The 18,635-nt window shown below is 48.5% G+C and overlaps 1 protein-coding gene across 2 annotated transcripts in view; it reads right to left on the bottom strand.

Moving 5' to 3' along the window:
- Positions 1–778: 778 nt before the first annotated feature.
- Map3k4 (mitogen-activated protein kinase kinase kinase 4) overlaps positions 779–18,635 on the bottom strand; it is a 90,171-nt gene continuing 72,314 nt past the window's right edge. Inside the window, exons 16-27 of one of the 2 annotated variants that reach the window (XM_051164622.1) lie at positions 17,148–17,244; positions 16,309–16,458; positions 13,751–13,851; positions 13,147–13,227; positions 11,847–12,038; positions 10,753–10,823; positions 9,706–9,822; positions 8,928–9,087; positions 7,048–7,170; positions 6,552–6,658; positions 2,515–2,694; positions 779–1,311 (exon numbers count right to left, since the gene is read on the bottom strand). In XM_051164622.1, the coding sequence (XP_051020579.1) occupies positions 1,291–1,311; positions 2,515–2,694; positions 6,552–6,658; positions 7,048–7,170; positions 8,928–9,087; positions 9,706–9,822; positions 10,753–10,823; positions 11,847–12,038; positions 13,147–13,227; positions 13,751–13,851; positions 16,309–16,458; positions 17,148–17,244 (1,400 nt within the window). In that variant the 3' untranslated portion in view covers positions 779–1,290. The remainder of the gene's footprint in view (positions 1,312–2,514; positions 2,695–6,551; positions 6,659–7,047; positions 7,171–8,927; positions 9,088–9,705; positions 9,823–10,752; positions 10,824–11,846; positions 12,039–13,146; positions 13,228–13,750; positions 13,852–16,308; positions 16,459–17,147; positions 17,245–18,635) is intronic. The other variant, XM_051164623.1, reaches the window with a different exon arrangement.

The raw sequence follows: 18,635 nt of genomic DNA, 5'->3' as shown, positions 1-18,635 counted from the left end.
ACTTGAAAAATAACCCAGCTTGGGTTGGCTGCTATATGTAAGGAGTAAGTGCGTGATCTAAAGTGACTTAGGAATCTTTAAGGTGCAGCATTAAAAAAACAAACAGCAGTAAAGAGAAATGTCACCAATGACAAAATCTGCCCTTACTCTGAAAAGATGTCTGCCTATCGAGATAATCACCCAGCCCTGTTCCCTCTGCCCCAGCTTTTACACAACCAGCAACAACCAGAGCCCCAGCATGGGGCAAGGCCCAGGCCTCTGCTGTGGATTTATGCTGACTGTTGTCAGTGGCAACAGCCAAGCATGGCCACCTTAGTGCTCCTTCATCTATGTCATGCCCTCTACTTGTCAGCAAGCCGACCCTAGGTCTAGTGTGCTCAACCTTAAACACTGTCATATGCTGCCACCTACAATACATTGGGCCACACTCATAGCTGCCCTGAGATGTACATGGCCTACAGACTGCAGGGTGGACACACCTGGCTCAGTGTCCCACTGGGCAAGCTCGGCTGGGCCGTTTCTACTGAGGAGCAGCAAGCGGGGGGAGCAGCAGACCTCCACATTCTGTCCTGCTAGCTCTTTTTTTTTTTTAATTTGTTTTGTTTTGTTTTGTTTGAGACAGGGTCTCTCTGTGTTAGCCGTGGCTGTCCTGGACTCATTTTGTAGACCAGGCTGGCCTCGAACTCACAGCGATCCGCCTGCCTCTGCCTCCCAAGTGCTGGGATTAAAGGCATGCGCCACCATGCCCGGCCATGTCCTGCTAGCTCTTACTGCCAGCCAGAAACAGACACCAACTTAGCTTTCCTAAAATAAACCATTTATTGAAAAAGAGCTTTTTCTTCAGTTTCACTTACGAGCCTTTGCGTAACAAACCTGCAGCTTGCCAACAAGGAGGTTTCACAGTCAAAGCATTCAACAAACGGGAGATTAAAATACGGTCCTGGACACCTGATAACACTACAGTTTCTTCTGAACCCTGGAAGCTCAAAAACACTACACTGATGTCACGGTTCTCGGTCACAGGAGGAACGGAGGAGACAGAGGCGGTGGTCCGTGTACAGTAGTAATGGCACTTAACACGCAGCGTCTTTAACCTTGTCAACACTGTCCTTAGGAGCGTCCCGTGTCCCAACAGGAGCAGCAGGAGAAGGGAGGCTTGTCCCCTGTGTGCTCTTCAGTGTCAGAGGCTAAAAGGGCTGCACTGCACTCCGCAGTCTTTATGTAAATATTACATACAGTAGTGATCAGGGGATGCTGTGCACACACTCCTAGGCCACGGACTGGTTAGCGTCACTCTTCATCTGTGCAAACCTGTGAGGAAGCAAGGGAAAGCTGAGGCCCTGCTGGTGCAAGCATATCCGTGTGTGTGCCTGTGTGCAAACGCATGGCCTCTGGCCCACAGGCAAAACCTAGTGACCCCCTTGGCACCAGCACCCCGACATGTGAGGGAAGCCTCAGAAAAGAGTCATGTGGCATGAGAGTGGCATGCCTGCTCTCAGGGAAGGCTGAGCCAAGCACAGGACAGCTTCGTGGGGCAGTGTATTTCATCTAGATTACAGCTACAAAGCACTGTTCCTTCACTGCTAGGCCCTAATGTCTCTGTAGCCAGTCCATGCACATGAGCCCAGGCTCCACCCTCCTGCCTGCTATCAGGGACTCCTGCCTGGCAGTGTGTTGTCGTCACCCTCCCTACACTCCTAACACAACCCCAGCAACACCTGTGTGCCCACTCGCTACAGCGCACTGTACCTTGGCGGATCTCTTGACTGCGGCCCCAAGCATCCAAACACCCAACTAAAAGAGCCTGTCAGTGCCTAAATTGCCCTCTGGCTCGCCAGGAGGTGGGGCCACCCTAAGCAGCTTTAATCTGCTCCTCAGCCAGGGCCATTCCAACTCCTCAGCAAGGCTCTGACTGCCGTTCTCCGCAGCGTGCAGCGCCTTCCCTCAGGAGCTTTCTCTGTGGGGCTGTTTGTGTTAACGGAGATGCCTCTGTGCTGCTCCTGCACCTCTTCCAGCCTCATCTTCTACCACCTCCCACATCCCGTGCTCCCGCACACCTCATTCACACAAAGCCCCTCGATGGCTCTGTCCCCATCAGCCTCTCCATGCCTGACACCTTGTCTGCCCTTCTGGCCTGGCCACATCATCTCAGAGAGACTCCAGAACTGCCCCTGACTCCCACAGGGCACTAAACCCTCAGCCACCCCACAAGTCATATATGCCATCACCACAGCTCCTATCCTAGTGACAGGTCCAAGATGACCAGGCATTCTCAAGGGCAAGCACTGTGCTCTCCTGTCAGACAGATCAAGTAGAAGGGCCTCAGGAAACACTGACTGAAAACAAATCTCTGATACATTAAGACATTTAACTCCAATCTACTTGAGGCCATTTAGTTCCTGTCCTTTTAGATATAAGTATTTAATATTTAAGTTTCCAAATTTCTTGTGCCAGATGCAAAACCAAACTTAAGTGTTTAAGCCTGAGGAGGGTGGTTTCAGCAATGGGCCAAACCTTGACAAAAGCGTGGTCGAGGAGCTGGCTGGCTGTCCATCTCATCTTTGGGTCACTCTCCAGGCAGTGCGAGAGAAAGTCCTTCCCTTCGGGGCTTAACCTCTCGGGAATCGGTGGCTTGTGTCCCATTCCCACTTTGTACATAATCTGGAAGTTATGTTCGTACTCATGCCAAGGCCGCTGTAAAGACAGGAAAGAACCAGCCCTCAGCAATACACAGTCACAGCCACAGATGCCCAGTCCCTCTCCAGGTATCTGAAGAATACATCTGTCAGGGTCAGCAAACACTTGCTGGAGGGACCAAACAGGAAACACGGGCTTAGAGACCGTACAGTGTGTGTTAGACACACATTAACAATGGTGGCCGTGCCCCCAGGGAGACAGGTAGCTGGCCAGCGACAAGTTGGAGCTAGTCCCCTCACACAACAGGTATGCCTGTGCTCCGGTGAGACTGTGCATCTAAACAGAGGCAGGAGGCGACGGCCTGCCTGCTGCACTGGGATGTGGCGTTAGTGCAGTGTCATCCAGTGACCACCACCTCACAATCGACAGACGTCAAACTCAACGTTCTCGACCACCTTGTGGGGCTATGAAAATCCCATCACCACAAACCTTATTTCATTGTGACTATAGGAAAGATTTTATAGGTGAAGCGACAAGGAGCAGGCCTCCACACCTGAGTTTACGTAGTGTTTTTAAGTTACTGCCAACACATGCTCTTCGGCCCACCTGTTCTCACATGCTTGACTAGAATAACGTAGGTGTCACGACCATCCTTCGCTCCACCCGAGGGAAATGTCAGCATCCATCCCCTCCGAGCTCTGACTACACCCTCTCAGCAGCTGCAAGTGAGGCCGACAAAGCGCCACTGTCTCCTGACGGTGCTCAGGCTCCAGTCTGGTGCTGCGTAAGTGACACCAGACAGCAGCCACATACTGCACACACGCACATCTGTGCAATTACTACCAAATGCATCACACATCTGTGTAATTAGTCAGCAGCGGGATCTTCATCAGAAGCAATGTTTCCTTGATTTAGGGTGAAACACATCAAGTCTCATGTATAGAAAACATGCTCCAGGGCGCCCCCCTCCCCCACTTTGAAGTTTGTCTGAAGCATGACTGCTTCCTCATACCTCAGAGCGAATGTCATACATCTGATAAATGGGATTCATGTGCTAAGGGAAAATTAGTTTCACCTCTAAATGTACCATTCCGGAGATAATGAGGATGGCCACCTGTTTCTTCTTAACAATCAGGCTTCTTCTCCCCCTGCCCCATTTTTTTTTTTTTTTTTTTTTTTTTTTTAGTGCAGCTTCAGGTAAGAGAGACCTGCCTGGGAAGTGGTCCCTGCACACCGTCACTTGCCTTTACCTTCCCACTGCTCCTATTAGCCAGAGTGTTTTAAATCTCGTGAGCCGAGGTCCACACTGTTGCTGACTAGCACATACCATGAGGGTTCACTCTCTGTCTTGTACAGTCTGTGGGTTTAGATACAAGTCTGACAGGAATCCATTATCTGTAGTGGGCTGAATGCGAACTATCCCCCACAGGCAAATCGTTTTGAACACTTGGTCCCCAGAGGGTGGCACTGTTTTGGAAGGCTGTGGACTCTTTAGGAGGTGGGGCATTTGCGAAGGAAGCAGGCCACTGGGGATACATAGGTCTTGAGGTTTTATAGCGTGGCTCCACTTCGGGTCTCCTCCCCTTCTCGACTGCTGGTATGATATCACTAGATGCCTTACATTCTTGCTCATGCACTATGCCTTAAAGTCAGGATGGACTTTAAACTATGAGCCAAAACTAACTGTACTCTGAAGGCATTTGGTCACCACAGTGAGAAAGCCGCTGATGCAATAGGGAAAAGTTCCACATCCCAGGAACTCTTTTCCTGTTTATCCCTTTACTTCCTACCTTTGCAACCATGATGCTTTGCTGACCTCATGACCCACCCAGCTCAGCCTCCAAGTGCAGTGGTTACAGAGGTGTGCCCACTAAGCCTAGATCATAGGTCCTTTTCACTGCCCCTGTAGCCTGCCTCTCACAGTGCTGTGAAGAACTCTCACAACAAGCCTCTCTGTTGAATGTCAGAGCATTTTCATCACTTACCCCTCCCCATCTTTTAGAGGATCCAAAGCCCACTTCTTTATGTACGGATGCGGCACGGTGGTTTGTTAGTCCATTTAACCGAGCCCCGCAGACTCAGGGGGCGTGGTTTGCTGAGCCGTGTATCTACTGGAGGGCACCTTGATTGCATCCAAGTTTGGGCAATTCTTGAACAAAGCCGCTGTAAGCATCCATGTGCAGGCTTCATGCAGATGTAAACCTTGGACTTCATGTTTCCTTATTCCCCCCGCCCCCATCTCCCTATCTAACCTCTAGCCCCAGTATTTTTTACTACTTTCCCTTAAAACCTAGTTGCCTCCTCTCTTGGAACCCTTTCTAGTTTCCTGGCATCTATATCCAGCCACTCCTACATGAATATGTACATATTAAAACTAAGAAGCTGGGATTTGAATGTGAGGAAGGACTATACTATTGATCATTCTGAGCCCATGTTACCTCAGTTAATATTTTTCAGTTCTGTTCATTGCATGATTTCATTTTTCTATATGGCTGAATAACATTTTGCATTTTCATTATCCTACTTCTCTGTTAGTGGTCATTTAGGCTGATTCCGTTTGTTCATGTTGTTAATAAAGCAGTGATGGACGGGCGAGGGTCTCTAGTGAGACACACAGTCCTTTGGGCACACTCTTGTGAACGGTGCAGCTGAGTCACATGATAGGTCGAGAAACCTCCACGTGGATTTCCACAGTGGCTGCACAGGTTCAGACCCCAGCAACAGTGAGTACTAGCTCCTCTTTCCTCACACTCTCGTCTGTATTGATACCTTCTGTTTTATTGACAGCCACTCTAGCAGGTGAGAGGGAGCCTCAGTGTAGCTTCCACTTGCACTTCCCCGAGGCTAAGGATGCTGAACACTTACTAAAATATTGACTGGCATTTGTATTTCTCCTTTTGAGAACTCTGCTCGGCTTTTCCCTCTTTTTTTTGGTTTGTTTGCTTATTGAGTTCTTTGTATTCTCTCATAGTTACCCTGTTGTCCAACTCTCCATGCTACCCCTTAACTTGGTTAACTCTTTCCTTTGCAATGCAGAAGCTCTAGTGTGCACATATATATTCTTGTGTGTGTGTGTGTGTGTGTGTGTGTGTGTGTGTGTGTGTGTGTGTCTGAGAACTCACACACACATGCTAATGGAGGTGAGAGGTTGACCCCAGTGCCAGCCTTCAGTGCTTTCCACTTCATTTTCTGTGCCAGGGTCTCTCACTGGAGCTCGTCAATCTACTATGCTGCTGGCCAGCGAGCTCCAGACAGCCTCCTGTCTCTGCCCTTGCGGGACCTGGGCTTGCAGTCATGTGCTTTTGCCATCAGCCTTTTTTTACATGCATGCTAGGAATCTGTTGCTTGCACAGGAAGCACCGTTCCAACTGCGCCGTCTCCACAGAACCTGCCCAGGGCACTTTAATATCATGAGCCCCGTCTGTCTGTCTGTCTGTCTGTTGGCCTTATTTCCTACTACTGCAGTCCCAACCACAAAGTCCTTACCCAGGTCCTAAATAGTCCCCAATTTTATCAAATCTCACACAGTTTCAGAATTATGATCTTACAGGAAGGAATCTGATCCACAGTGAGAGACAAGGATCTCCTGCACATCTGTCACAGTCTTTTCTCCATTTACTGACACCTTTATAAAAAATCAGGTGGCTATGGCTGCCTGTTTCTCTGTTTAATTCAAGTGTATATGTTTCCAGCTGAAACATAAATTCATTCCTAAAAGCTCTCGGCGACACGTGCCCTGCAGTCCGGTGTTTCTCAGCTTGTTATCTGTCTGGACCTTACTGTACCTTTTCATGGGCCTCATTTCCTCTCTGGTCACGAGCTCAGCTAGGAAGCTGACCACAGCTCTTAGGAGAAAGCGTCGGTTCTGTGGCTGCCCTACACAGAGTCTTCCTGCAGGTGCACAGGGAGCTTACCTTGCCAGTCACCATCTCTATGACGACGCAGCCCAGACTCCAGACATCTGCAGCACGGCCATGGCCTTCTCCTTTGGCTCGGGTGATAACTTCAGGTGCCATGTAAGCTTTACAGCCAAATACGGTAATACCAAGGGTTAGTGGCACAGCACGATGTATCAACAGCACTACGCAATACATTAATAATCCTGGCGATGTCTTCCCCGTTACAGGCCACAAAAGCCTTCATTTTCCAAGTCAACTTGATGGACATGTTAGGGACAGAATTCTCTTTTAAGAAAGAACTTTCAATGTGAAAATTTCCAACAAACTGTATTCTCAGAAGAAACAGGAAATTTAACCCAACAGCAGTCAACCACACCAAGTAGCTACCTCCTGAGTGGATATTTAACTAGCTCAGTTCCAATCCCACCAACGCAAGCCATTAGGCATCCTTCCGAGATAGAAAGAGGCCTTCCTCAAGTTAAGCTCAGAGGCTGCCTGGGCTAGGCCTTACCTGCTGTTCCCAGGGTGCTGTTCACCTCACCAGGCATGGTCTGGGCGTTGTTTTTAAGCTTTACTGAACATCCAAAATCTCCCAGTTTGATTAGTCCAGATGACGTAAGGAAGATATTGGCACCTGAAGAGAAATAAGCAGCTGCTGAGCAGGCTCTGGGACATAGTGAAGGGATCCCAACTCCTAAAAGCGTCATTCACAAACTAAATAAAATGCAGTGTTGTGACCCGCACTTACCGTACACAACCACAGGAAAATGTATGGAGCACAACTACGAACTAACACCAGGGCACACACAATTCACTAACAACTTAGACACTCTTATAGAGAAGTTTTATACAAAGCCCAGGTATGTGTGTGTGTGTCAGTCCCTGAACATTGTGACTGTTTGCTAAGGGCAAAAGGGACTCACAGAAAAAAACTTGCACATGCTGGGGCTTTAGAGTCACACACTAAGGCATCTGATCTCATTTTAACTGTAACTAAAAGTAGTGCTGCATATTTTTCCATTCCAATTTTCCTACAAGCAACACACACCTATCTCACTCCCCGGGTTTACTGTTCACCTCTCAGTACACAGCCTATATTATTATAGGCAAGTCAGCATTGCTGGAATTAAATCAGACACCACACTTTAAAAGTAACAGAGTGGGAGCTGGAGAGATGGCTCAGCAGTTAAGAGCACTGTCTGCTCCTCCAGAGGACCTGGGTTCAATTCCAAGCACCCACATGGTGGCTCACAACTGTCTTTAACTCCAGGTTCAGGGGATCTGACACCCTTACATAGACATACATGCTGGCAAAGTAACACAGTGCTCACAGCTTTGCAATGAACCGCTGACAATCCTATCGTTACTAGTGAGAGCTTCCCAAAGCTGGTCTCTACAACGACTCACAGTGGCCATTTAGAAACTGCTCTCTCTTTGGCCACACTTAGTCATTCTTAGCTACAGACTGATGATGAGATAAGCTGACTTAAGGGCTCAGAGAGTCTGCCTTGGGGGATGACAGAGACTGAGTGTGAAGTGGGACAAGTGGACGTGGGCAATGACGCTAAGCAAATGTCCAGACTGACCCAGCAAAGCCTGTGGTGGACAGACAAGACAGCCACCACGCTGGCATAGCGGAGAGCCTCAGGATGGGGCGCTCAGCAGACCATGGACAAGTCTCAGACCCAGGCCAAGGCAGCTTCCAGTGTAACTACGGCTGCCCAGAAATGGGATCTAGTCCTCGGTCAGGAGGCAGGTCACTCTTTAATAATTGGGCTAATGTCAGGGTGCAGGACAGGAGGCAACCCTGAGCCAATTAGGGAGAAAAGCAGTCTCCTGCTTTAATTATCTCTTGGGCTCTTCAAAGGGGTCAGGGTCATGGTGTGGCTCAGGCACTGAACATGTGCCAGGTTGTGGTGTGGATCAGGCACTGAACGTGGGACAGGTTGTGGTGTGGCTCAGGCACTGAACATAGGACAGTTCTGGGGCGGAGCAGCTGCTCTCCTGTGACTGGAAAGCATGGTGTACACAAACCTCCACCCCGAACACACGGCTGCATGTTCTGCTTCACAGGCATTTCGGGTTCACTCATTTCGTGTACTTACAACCCGCATTCGGATGGGATTGCACAACGGCTTTGACCCAGCTTAGGAAAGGGAGTTTTGTCACAAGTGTCCAGCAAGCCGAGTGAGCTGCACCAAAGTAGCCTGCAGAGCAGCACACTCCATTCCAGGACACCGACTTCCCTAACGTGGACTGCACAGGTGACAGCGAGGACTTTCTCCTCAGGCACAGACACCTGGGCTCTCTGTCATTTCTTGGCACAAGGCCCACTTTAGAAGCACTGAAAGCAGTGACTCGTCCCCTGGAAGCCGGGTGGGGGAGGCGAACCTTTGATGTCTCGGTGAACGATGCCGTGCTCGTGGAGGACATTGGTGGCAACAGTGATCTGCTTGGAATACAGCCTGATGACGTGCTCCTGAAGGCCCAGCCTTGACACCTCCTCCAGCGTGCCCTCGTCGCAGTACTCCATGAAGATGTACATCTCTTCCTGGGGAGCAACACAGCACCCACATGAACGTGGCAGGAAGCCTGGAGCCCCCAGGGCCCTCCTGCTGAGCTGAGGGAGGGGGCAGCTGGCCTGATGCTCCCGCAGAGGGGCCACCTGCCTTCTGTCTGGGGCTGTACAGCTCCTTTGGGAAGAACGTCAGGGACTCACAGGGTAACGTGCGTTCATCCTGACACCACCAGCCATGCAACCTCAGACAGGGAGTGACAGTCTGCCTACAGGGGTCACCAAGTACTGAAACACATCCCTGTCAGTCACAAATCCGTTAGTGAAAACAGAATGACGCTCAACCCCTCGCAACATGCTGTGAGGAGCTGGCTGTCCTCCTTCCCTGTCTCATCACTCCACACAGGGATGCTCTCAGGTTTTTCTTAGTCCACGTAGGCTTATTAAAAACAGAGGGAAGAAATGATCGTATATAGTGTGTCAAGTGACAAAGCGGCAGGATAGCTTGACAGCATTCATGACGTGGGGCTGATGATTACAATCTGCGACTAAAGTTCATGAAAAACTTCTCTGGTTTTGGCAGTGGGAGACCAGGGCTGCAGAACCAGGCTGGGCTGTGCCCCAGTGGGTCTCAGTGTGGTGAAAGCCACTTACCCTGTGAAGCTCCACACCAAAATACCGGACCAGGTTGGGGTGCTTGATGCCTTCAAATATTTTCAGCTCATCTGCAGTTTCCTTGATGGTTTTATGGTCATTAGGCTGAAATCGGATCTGGAAGAGGAAGATCATGGTTACTATGGGGCTCCTGACATGTCAGTCCTAGGACCCCAAGACCAGGGCAGCATGCCTATGGCTTTCCTTGCCTACGCTCCCTCTGTGGTGCTTTGATAACCAGCTGACTTAGAGTTAGTCCCAGAGCACTCACAACATAAAGGGATCTGACTGGCTCCGCCCATAACAGATGCATGGTTAGTACAGGACTCCACATGTGAGCGAAGCTGTGCAGCATTTGTGCTTGGCTTCCTGTGTCACTCGGCCTAACACCCTCCCAAATTATTCCAAATTGTTAAAAGGGTGACTACGGATAATATGGTACTCACTTAAAGGTATCCTAAAGAGTAAACTTGAGTTAACAAAATTGAGATGATGAACATGTTTGGTTCAATCACTTCACATTATCAACACAGTTTACAAACCATAAATATATAAAATTATATTGTCAATTAAAATTGTAACGACTATGACAAAAGGGGCTGATAACGCACTGGTCAGTGTGGGCTAATGCTCCGTCGCCCTGAGCCGAGTCCCACACACCCAGAAGGCCCCCACTGGTCACTCCTCAGCCTCCTCTGCTCTTGCCATCCTCAGTTCTGAATCTTAAGGGCTTTTCCTCACAAGCGCCCACAGTGGTGGCTCCATTCCCTAAGCTTTCCACAGCCGCCTCCATAGGCACACCCACCTGCTTTGCACTGGAAATCATTGAGCCCTTTCTAGAGTATTCAGTCTTCCACTAAGTTATCTCAGGTAGCTGCCAGCTGTCCCCAACTGCCCAATGCTGGAACACAGGACCCAGGCCAAGCAGCTCAGCACTCAAGACTCCTGAGGCCAGCTGTATGCACAAGGGCCATGAACATGGTGGCTTTCCTGAAGACAAATCACTCAGATTTACCTGAGACAAAGGCCCAGGGAACCGCAACTCACCTCCTTCATGGCCATGAGCTCCCCCGTGTCGACGCTGATGCACGTATACACCTTCCCATACTGCCCTTCTCCTGTGAACAACACAAGAGGCCACACTTCCGGTCACTGCAGCTTACGTCACCTCTGACTCTGGAGTGTGTTTACAGAGCTGTCATTATGCTCGCTCTAGTTTCCTACTTAAGTCTAAAGGGGTTCTTACTGCTCCCTGATATCCACAGTTAATCACATCCCTGCATATGTCCTGTCTGTAAATGCTACTATGACAGAATAAATGTGCTGTCAGAAACCCAGAAGAGCTATGGAGAGAAGTGATCCGCTGCTCCAGAAGATTTCCGAGCCTTGGTCTCCTCGGGGGTGTGGGCTGCGCTGGGGCAGAAGGAAATGGTCGTAGCATGTCTGGACCCTCCCTGGCCACACTGCTATAAGATGCCAAGTGCGAGAGGAATTTTCCCATATCGCTTCTGGGACACTAAACCAAGGGGCATATGACTGAAGGAGATCAAGAGCTACCATTAAGATGTTTTACAAAGTATTTGACTGTTTGGTCCTAAATAGTGTGAAGAATCTCTAGTTTCGGGCTGTCCACAGAGGTCTACAACTGTATTTGCCTCTCAGACTTAATGCTTAGCGAGTCAAGAGTCTCGGACACCACACTCCACTGCTAGTTATTTGTTAAGAGTTAATTCCATCTGGAAATCAATTAACTAAGCAATATTATTGTTTTGCATGTTTGCCTGTCGGAGAGGGGGCAAGGGACAGGGTGGGATAGGGTGGGATAGGGTGGGGCAGGGTGGGACAGGGTGGGGCAAGGCCATGATATCCTATCCTGATTTAAATACAGTCTCTTTTCAAATATTCTTGTAGGAATAAAAGAACACAGATGAACAAGAGGGCAAAATTTCAGTAGTTCTCAAGTGGAAACTTCTGGAATTATTGAGCAAAACTAATCAATTTATTCAACTACCTAAAAGTCTTTTCTCAATTTTCATTTATATTGTTCTCTAAACACATTTTAGAAATGGAACAGCAAAAAGAATCGTGAAAAACACTAGAAAGAATTCGTTTCTACCAAGATGGCCCTTTGGCTTGCTCACCGATTTTGTTTCCTCTTTGCCACTTAAACGTCACCTTCCTCAATCCAACATGCATGATGTTATCATAGGATTTAGGGGTGTCACAAACTTGGCCAATGATATTCTTTCTCCTCATTTCTCGATACCTCCTCTCTTCAAAGAGCCGGACTGACTTCTGGATAGCTTCTATAGGCCCCTGCTTAGAGGCAGAGTCTGTGGAGAGACGTGAGATCGTCAGGCCCAGAATGCAGGAAAGCTGGGTTCCAAGAGGACACAAGGAAACAGTAGCCGTGAACTCCAACTCTACCCATTTTCCTCACACAGCATAATTTCCTCCTCCGTAGCCAGGACACAGTACTCCATGTTATGTGTGCACAAGTGCACATGCTCAGGTGTGACATCACATTCTTACATTCACCAGCCACTAATGGCTTACAACTCACGACGTAGCTCTCCGAGAGCGTTAGCTTTGTCTAGCAGACAAAGGGATCTTTGAAGATCTGGTGACTTTACGGCTAATTTCAAAAGTGACACTCCCAAAGATTTATGTTTTAATTATATCCTATCTATCTATCACAGTCATTTTTTTAAAGCCTGGAAATCTAATTTTTTTAATGCAAATTATGATATACCAGGTTTGCCTGGACAAGTTTTCACCGCTATGTCAGAGTATCTGTGAACCGATTGTGTAATTATACACTAGTGAGCCTTTCTGCAGAAGACTTAGATTTCAGCATGTCAGTGGGAATCGCAGCTTTACAGAGGGACACAGTCCTAGCGGTTCCCAATTTTACCTAACCACCAGGTATTTGTTTTCAAAAGAGGGCAGAGTCAAGCCCACCATTGTAAGTAGGGTAACCATGGTTACAGGTGGGCTAACACAGAGACTCGTTCCCAGTTTCTGGGCTCAGATCCAGAAGTCTCTCGCTCAATACACACAAATCAACACAGAGCTGTTGCACTAAAGCTGTTTCTTGCTGCCACTGGGCTCTGAATCCCATGTTAACCTCATACTTCCATCTGCCTGAGTCGCCCCGCCCCCACTTCCTCCCCAGTTCCGCTGACAGGAGATGTCACAGTAACTTATAGTTGCCACCTCCTAGCAGCCAAAGTTCTCCCTGATTTCTCAGCATGGGGGTGAATGAGCACTTACATTCACAGACGCGGACAGCTATCCAGCTAAAGGATGAGTACACCCAAAGGCCCTTGCCACACACTGTATAAACCAGACTGTGCACAGAGGCCACGGCAGGGACCATGACATCGGAGGACCTAACGACTCAGAGCCTGAACGATGTCAAGTGCAACTCTGCTGTCGTACCTTTGGTCTGGCTAATGAGTGTGCGAAGTTCCCAACTTCTCCGTGCTGATCCACTTGAGTCATTTCGCGGATATGCTGGCTCTGCGGGAAGTGGTTTTCATACAAAGTAAGATTCATGAAGAACTACACTATGCTGGGGTGGTGAACAGCAACAGTCACTGCCGATATGTTCTTACTGTGGACTCATTCCTACTGAGTCTGATGTCTGTTATTCACTGCTACAAAATGGTACCTAATCAAGAGAGTGTTACCAGACTCTTGTAACAGACTCCCACAAGTCACAGACAACAGATCTGCACGAAAGTAGCATCCTGGGGAACCCTATCTGAGAGGCAGTTTTTGGGGTACTGTCACCATATTACAACAAACACACTAACAGTTCTGTATTCTAGTGTGAGTCAGAGTGCTGAACCATCAAAAGGAAAACACAAGGAAGAGGACGTAGAATACGCAAGGCTACATTGAACGGCCATGGTGGGCAGGGCTAAGCGTGAGCTAAAGCTCGGTGGCTCCCACGCTCCTGTGAGTTCAAGGACATCAGAACTGGTGGACTAAGATAAATAGATGTGCTGGTGGAAAACGCAGCTGACACAATGACACTCACCGTCTCGCTCTTCTGTAGGGCTTGAGTGTCGACTCAGAGACCTGAACTGCAGTTCTGCAGCTATGGATGCCAAGCGGTCATTTTCAGGGACACTGGAACCTCTGTTTTAATGTCAACAAAAAACAAACTGAGCTTTCAAGTGAAAGGAACCGTAAATGAAAGGTCTGGGAGGTTCTTCTAGACAACACAGTAGTGCCTGGGGGCTGATGGTGGCACCTGGAGACACTCTTGACTAGCAATCGGGAGGGTGCAACTGGCATCTAGTGGACAGAGGACAACGTGGGCAAACTCCACAAAATCTATCACCCAAATAAACAGAGCTGCCACTGAGACAGGGTCTCCCATGGGGTCTGACAGGAGGGTACTTGGCCCCCAAATTTGCTCACTCTACATTAACAACAGGAGCAAGAATAAAGGCCGTCTACTTAAGTGGCAGTGCATGAAAAGCTCCGCCTTCTAAGCCCAACACGGATAGGGGTGTATTAGCCAAATTATGTCACATTTAAGGTTGTCAATAAGTTATCTTTAAATACTTAGCTATAACAAGACTGCTAAAATTGTTACACGGTTCAAAAGACTGCAAGTCTCTAGCAGTAAGAAAGGAGAGTCTGACAGTTTTTCAAGCAGTAGCCAAGCACCCAGAGAGCAAGAGACTCGGCATGTTAGAGACAGAGTTAGTCAGCTGGCCGCCTACAACGAGGTGAACTGCTCACAGGGGCAAAGCTGTGTTTAAGTAGGAAGTGTTGAACTTTGGCACTCGTAACTGAAGACCACATGAAAATGGGTTCGCTGCTCTAGAAGCTGCTGCCATGTGTGCTCACGTGTCGAGCAGACCGAGATAATGTGGTTCCTCTTGCCATGGCAGCCTGGGCTAGTCGGTGCACATCTGATGTGGCACCACTTCTGCTGACTGTGGCTCCTTGAAATAGCTCTGGTGGCACTTGAGGGCTGGGGGATTAACTAAAGGGAGGGCACATAGTCCATATCTGGCAGGGCCACACCTGGGAGGCCAAAGGGGTCACTCGGTGTGTCTACCTTCTTGCTTTCCTGATGATGAAATAAGTCAGTTTTGCAACTTTCTGGAAGGGTAAAGTGGTGTATCTGTGGATGGGATGTAGGATTCTGGGGTGAAGTTACAAGTCTGACCATTTCTGTGGAGTAATAAGCAGCTTGAAACAGGGTTGAGCTGAACATGCAGCTCTTGAGCGTCAGTGGACGCTGGCTCTGGGAGCCCAGCACTGAAGAGATGTTTTGTTTTCAAACAGATATTGGTGACAGAACTTAAGCCCAGGATAGCCATTTCCAAGGCCAATACTTGGGTGCTCAAGTATACGCTGCAGGGCTAAGCAGGAATGCACTGACCTGGCACGCCCCTCAAGACACTCCTAGGAGTGCCACAAAAGGGAGCAGGGCAGGCAGGTGTCCTGGACTACCACGTATCTTTGTGGGACTCTACTTTTTCTATTGATGTTCACAAACACAATGTCTCAAAAGCAAAGTTTCTCCCTCTTTGTTTTAAAATAAATAAACAATTTCAAAGCTGTGATGCTGCTAAAGCCACCAGGGGGCAAGTGGATCTGATGTCAGACCAAGACCTACATGATGCTACGTAGAGATGATCAAATACCAGTGACAGACAGCCTAAGATGGCTGCAGGGAGAAGCCGCTGCGGTACGGAGTCCTGCGCCAGTCCCTGGCCTTACAGCAGCAGGTGTCTCCAGGCCACAATGGAACATCATGTGCGATGCAGACGCAGCTGCAGCAGCTGAGAAGCTGGGCAGTGAAGTGGTTAGTGCTCTCCACCGTTTCCCTGGACTCTGCACGCATTGCTATAGTCAGTGTCTAGGAAGCTCCCATGGTGAGGTGGAAGCACACATGAAATTCTCCAATACTAAACACAAGCAGTAAACGGGAACATTAATGTTTATTTTGTTGTTAATGGATTAAACTAAAACATTTTAATTTTTAAGGTTATAGGTATTTATGACTAAAAATTAGGAATATTAATTATTTTAATAAGTAGCAATACTAGAAATGTTTGTGGAAATTTTAGTTGTTTGAGCTGCAAAGCCACGATGTCTTTCCTGCTTTTACACTGCACCATCCTAGGTGCTATATTTGGTTGACTCTCCCAAGACCATTCCTTCTGATACCTCCCCTTCTTCCTTCCTAGAAGACAAGAGCAAGGGCAGTGCCCCTTCTGCTCAGACACTGGGTGAAATGAAAAAAGAACTGCTTTGCTCCTACCTGGGAAAGACTGCTAGGCCCAGCTTCGAATCCCCTTGTACACCCCAGGTTCTTTCCTCTGGTGCACTAGGGCGAAGACTGGCAGAGCCAGCGGTCATTTTAGCTAATGCTGGTTCCAAAGGAGAAACATTACCATCAGTAAATGGTCTACTTCTGCTGCCTGCTGCCAGGGTCTGGAAGCTGTGACAACCGGCAGGGGACCCCACTCCCAACGCTGTCACCCTGTGGCACATCCTATCGCTTAGGAGCCCCACGGAAGGGCATGGGGGGGCACTGGGGTGGGAGGTACGCTGCTGGTGTAGCAGGACTACCTGGTATCAGGGGCAGTGTTGACAGCTTTGGCCGGCGCGGAGTCACCACCACCTGGGCCAGGGCGGCCAGTAGCAGCGGTGGCGGCAGCGGCGGCGGCGGCAGCGGCAGAGTTGCCATGGTTCCGAGCGTCGGAAGGCACACTCCGGGTGCTAAAGCAAGAAGAAAGGCTTCAGGAACACAGGCAAGAAGGGGACTGACACGTAATACATGGGTAGGAAGTGGGAAAAAAAAAATCTCTAAAATATAAAATGCACATTGCTACTTGAAAGTTCTGGTCTTTGTGTGGGGGAAAAAATAGTGTCAAAGGTCCTGACCTAGAAAACCTACCACATGAAAGTAGCTTGTTAAAGGTTCTGAAGTGGGAAAAGAGGACACTCACTACCACAGGTGCAGAAATGCCAATTCAAGAGCACCAGTGTGAACACGAGTGTGTCTCTGAACATTCAATCTAATCACAACTGTATGCACTCACATACGTCAATGGGAGAACAGTGAAAGAGACACTGAGAACTGTCGTCACGAGTTCACTGTGCTTTGTATACTTAAATGTTTTCCTAAGGTTTTTTCTAAGAAAGAAAGAGAAGTACTCCAAAGCCAGAAAGCACTGAGTAGCTGGGGGCTACAAGAGAGCAGGGAGTTAAGGTATCTTCAAAGGCACAGGCCTGTCTTTCCTCAGCAGCTAAGGCACTGTGGCGTGTCCTCAAGAAAACACACAGAAGAGCTGTAGGCAGCATCTGGCAATTAGAAGGAAGAACCCTGCACCCAAGCAAGCACCCAGCTAAGGCCAAAGCACGAGCATGCACAGCAGACAAGTCCGTGATGCAGAACCGCCAAGTACCTGAATCCCTCTGGAGTTGGGATGATGAGGTGAGGGTTAGGAGGGTCACTGTGGCACCGGGGCACCTTCACAGGCCGGGGGCTGTTCCGATGGATAGCTGCCGAAAATGCCAACCCAGGAAATGTGTTAAGGTGGGCAAGAGAGAACTGCAGGGCAGGCCACTTAGAGGGACTGGAATGGTAACCATCTTTGCCAGTGACCAAGACAACGTCACTCACAGGGTGGAAACATAAGCAATATTACCAAATATGGAACCTTCGTAAAAGTGAGAAGTTATGTTACACATTCAAACTCGTCTCCGCCAAAACCATGTTTGTGCAAACCCCAGTGCGAACCGCACAACATCCACTGAACAAGCGACCGGAGTCCATCTAGACCAGCGAATCGCCAAGGAGTACTGGGCAGCTAGCCAACAAAAAGGTTCATTTTGCCACCTACATGTGGGGAAAATCCTGCACACGCGCATTCGCGTGCGTACACACACACACACACACACACACACACACACACACACACACACACACACGCCTGTACTGGTCCTGGGGTGGACATCTTCATGACGCAACACACACAATTATGCTCCACAACCTAATGGTACCCAGGCCCAGGGATGGGACAAGATCTGCCCTGACTTCTCCCCAGAGAAGATGCCTCCTCTTCTTTTAAATAGGGTAATATGAGATTGATGCAGGTACGACTCAAGACAGAACTGAAATCTAAAGACCGTGTGACATATAAAATTAGATGTTATTACTATAGACAAACTTCATGGTGCTGGGGATTAAAGACCACGCCCAACACACGCTAGGAGTGTACCCCATCTGTAAGTTATGTCCCAGTCCTAAAATTGAAAGAAAGTCAAAGGGAAATGTAAAACCATGATTTTCCTACTACAAAATGGACACGGTTCCACCTCTCCACCTCGGCGGGAGCGAGGATTGACATGTCTATTCTAACGGCTTTCTCTTCTGGTTGCTTTCAATAGCCACCTGGTTCCTATGGTCCTTAGGCTGTGACGATCTCTCTTGACGTGTTAGCAATTTTAGTCTACTCACAGTTCACCCTAAATGGAAACGCTCATGTCAAGGTTGTTTGCTTCCTCACAGTAACGTGACAGGCAGAGAACAACGTTTTGAGAAACCGGAAGATCAATTCTAATTCTGCTCCTGGACTGGGAGCGGAGTGTGAGAAGACAGTGCCCTGCAAGCTCCTCTCTATAATGCACTTGAGTAGTCTTACAACAGAAACTGTCCTTTCGGGATAGCCTGGGAAGACGGCGTGTGTAGAAACGCAATGAATTCTACATTCTAAAACAAAAGCAGGGATTAAAGCCTGTTTTAATACTAAATTTTTCTGTAGCTGCCAAGTATCTTTAACCAATGTAGCTCATGTTCATCAAATTTACCGTTTCTGAACTATTTGATACAATCTGTTGTTTTTGTTGTTTGTTTTTCAAGACAGGGTTTCTCTGTAGCCTTGTCTGTTCTA

The sequence above is a fragment of the Acomys russatus genome, chromosome 21, assembly GCF_903995435.1.
Source record: "Acomys russatus chromosome 21, mAcoRus1.1, whole genome shotgun sequence".
In the NCBI taxonomy this organism is placed as follows: Eukaryota; Metazoa; Chordata; class Mammalia; order Rodentia; family Muridae; genus Acomys; species Acomys russatus.
The sequence above is the reverse complement of the archived record's forward strand: the minus strand, read 5'-3'. Positions and strand labels throughout refer to the sequence as shown.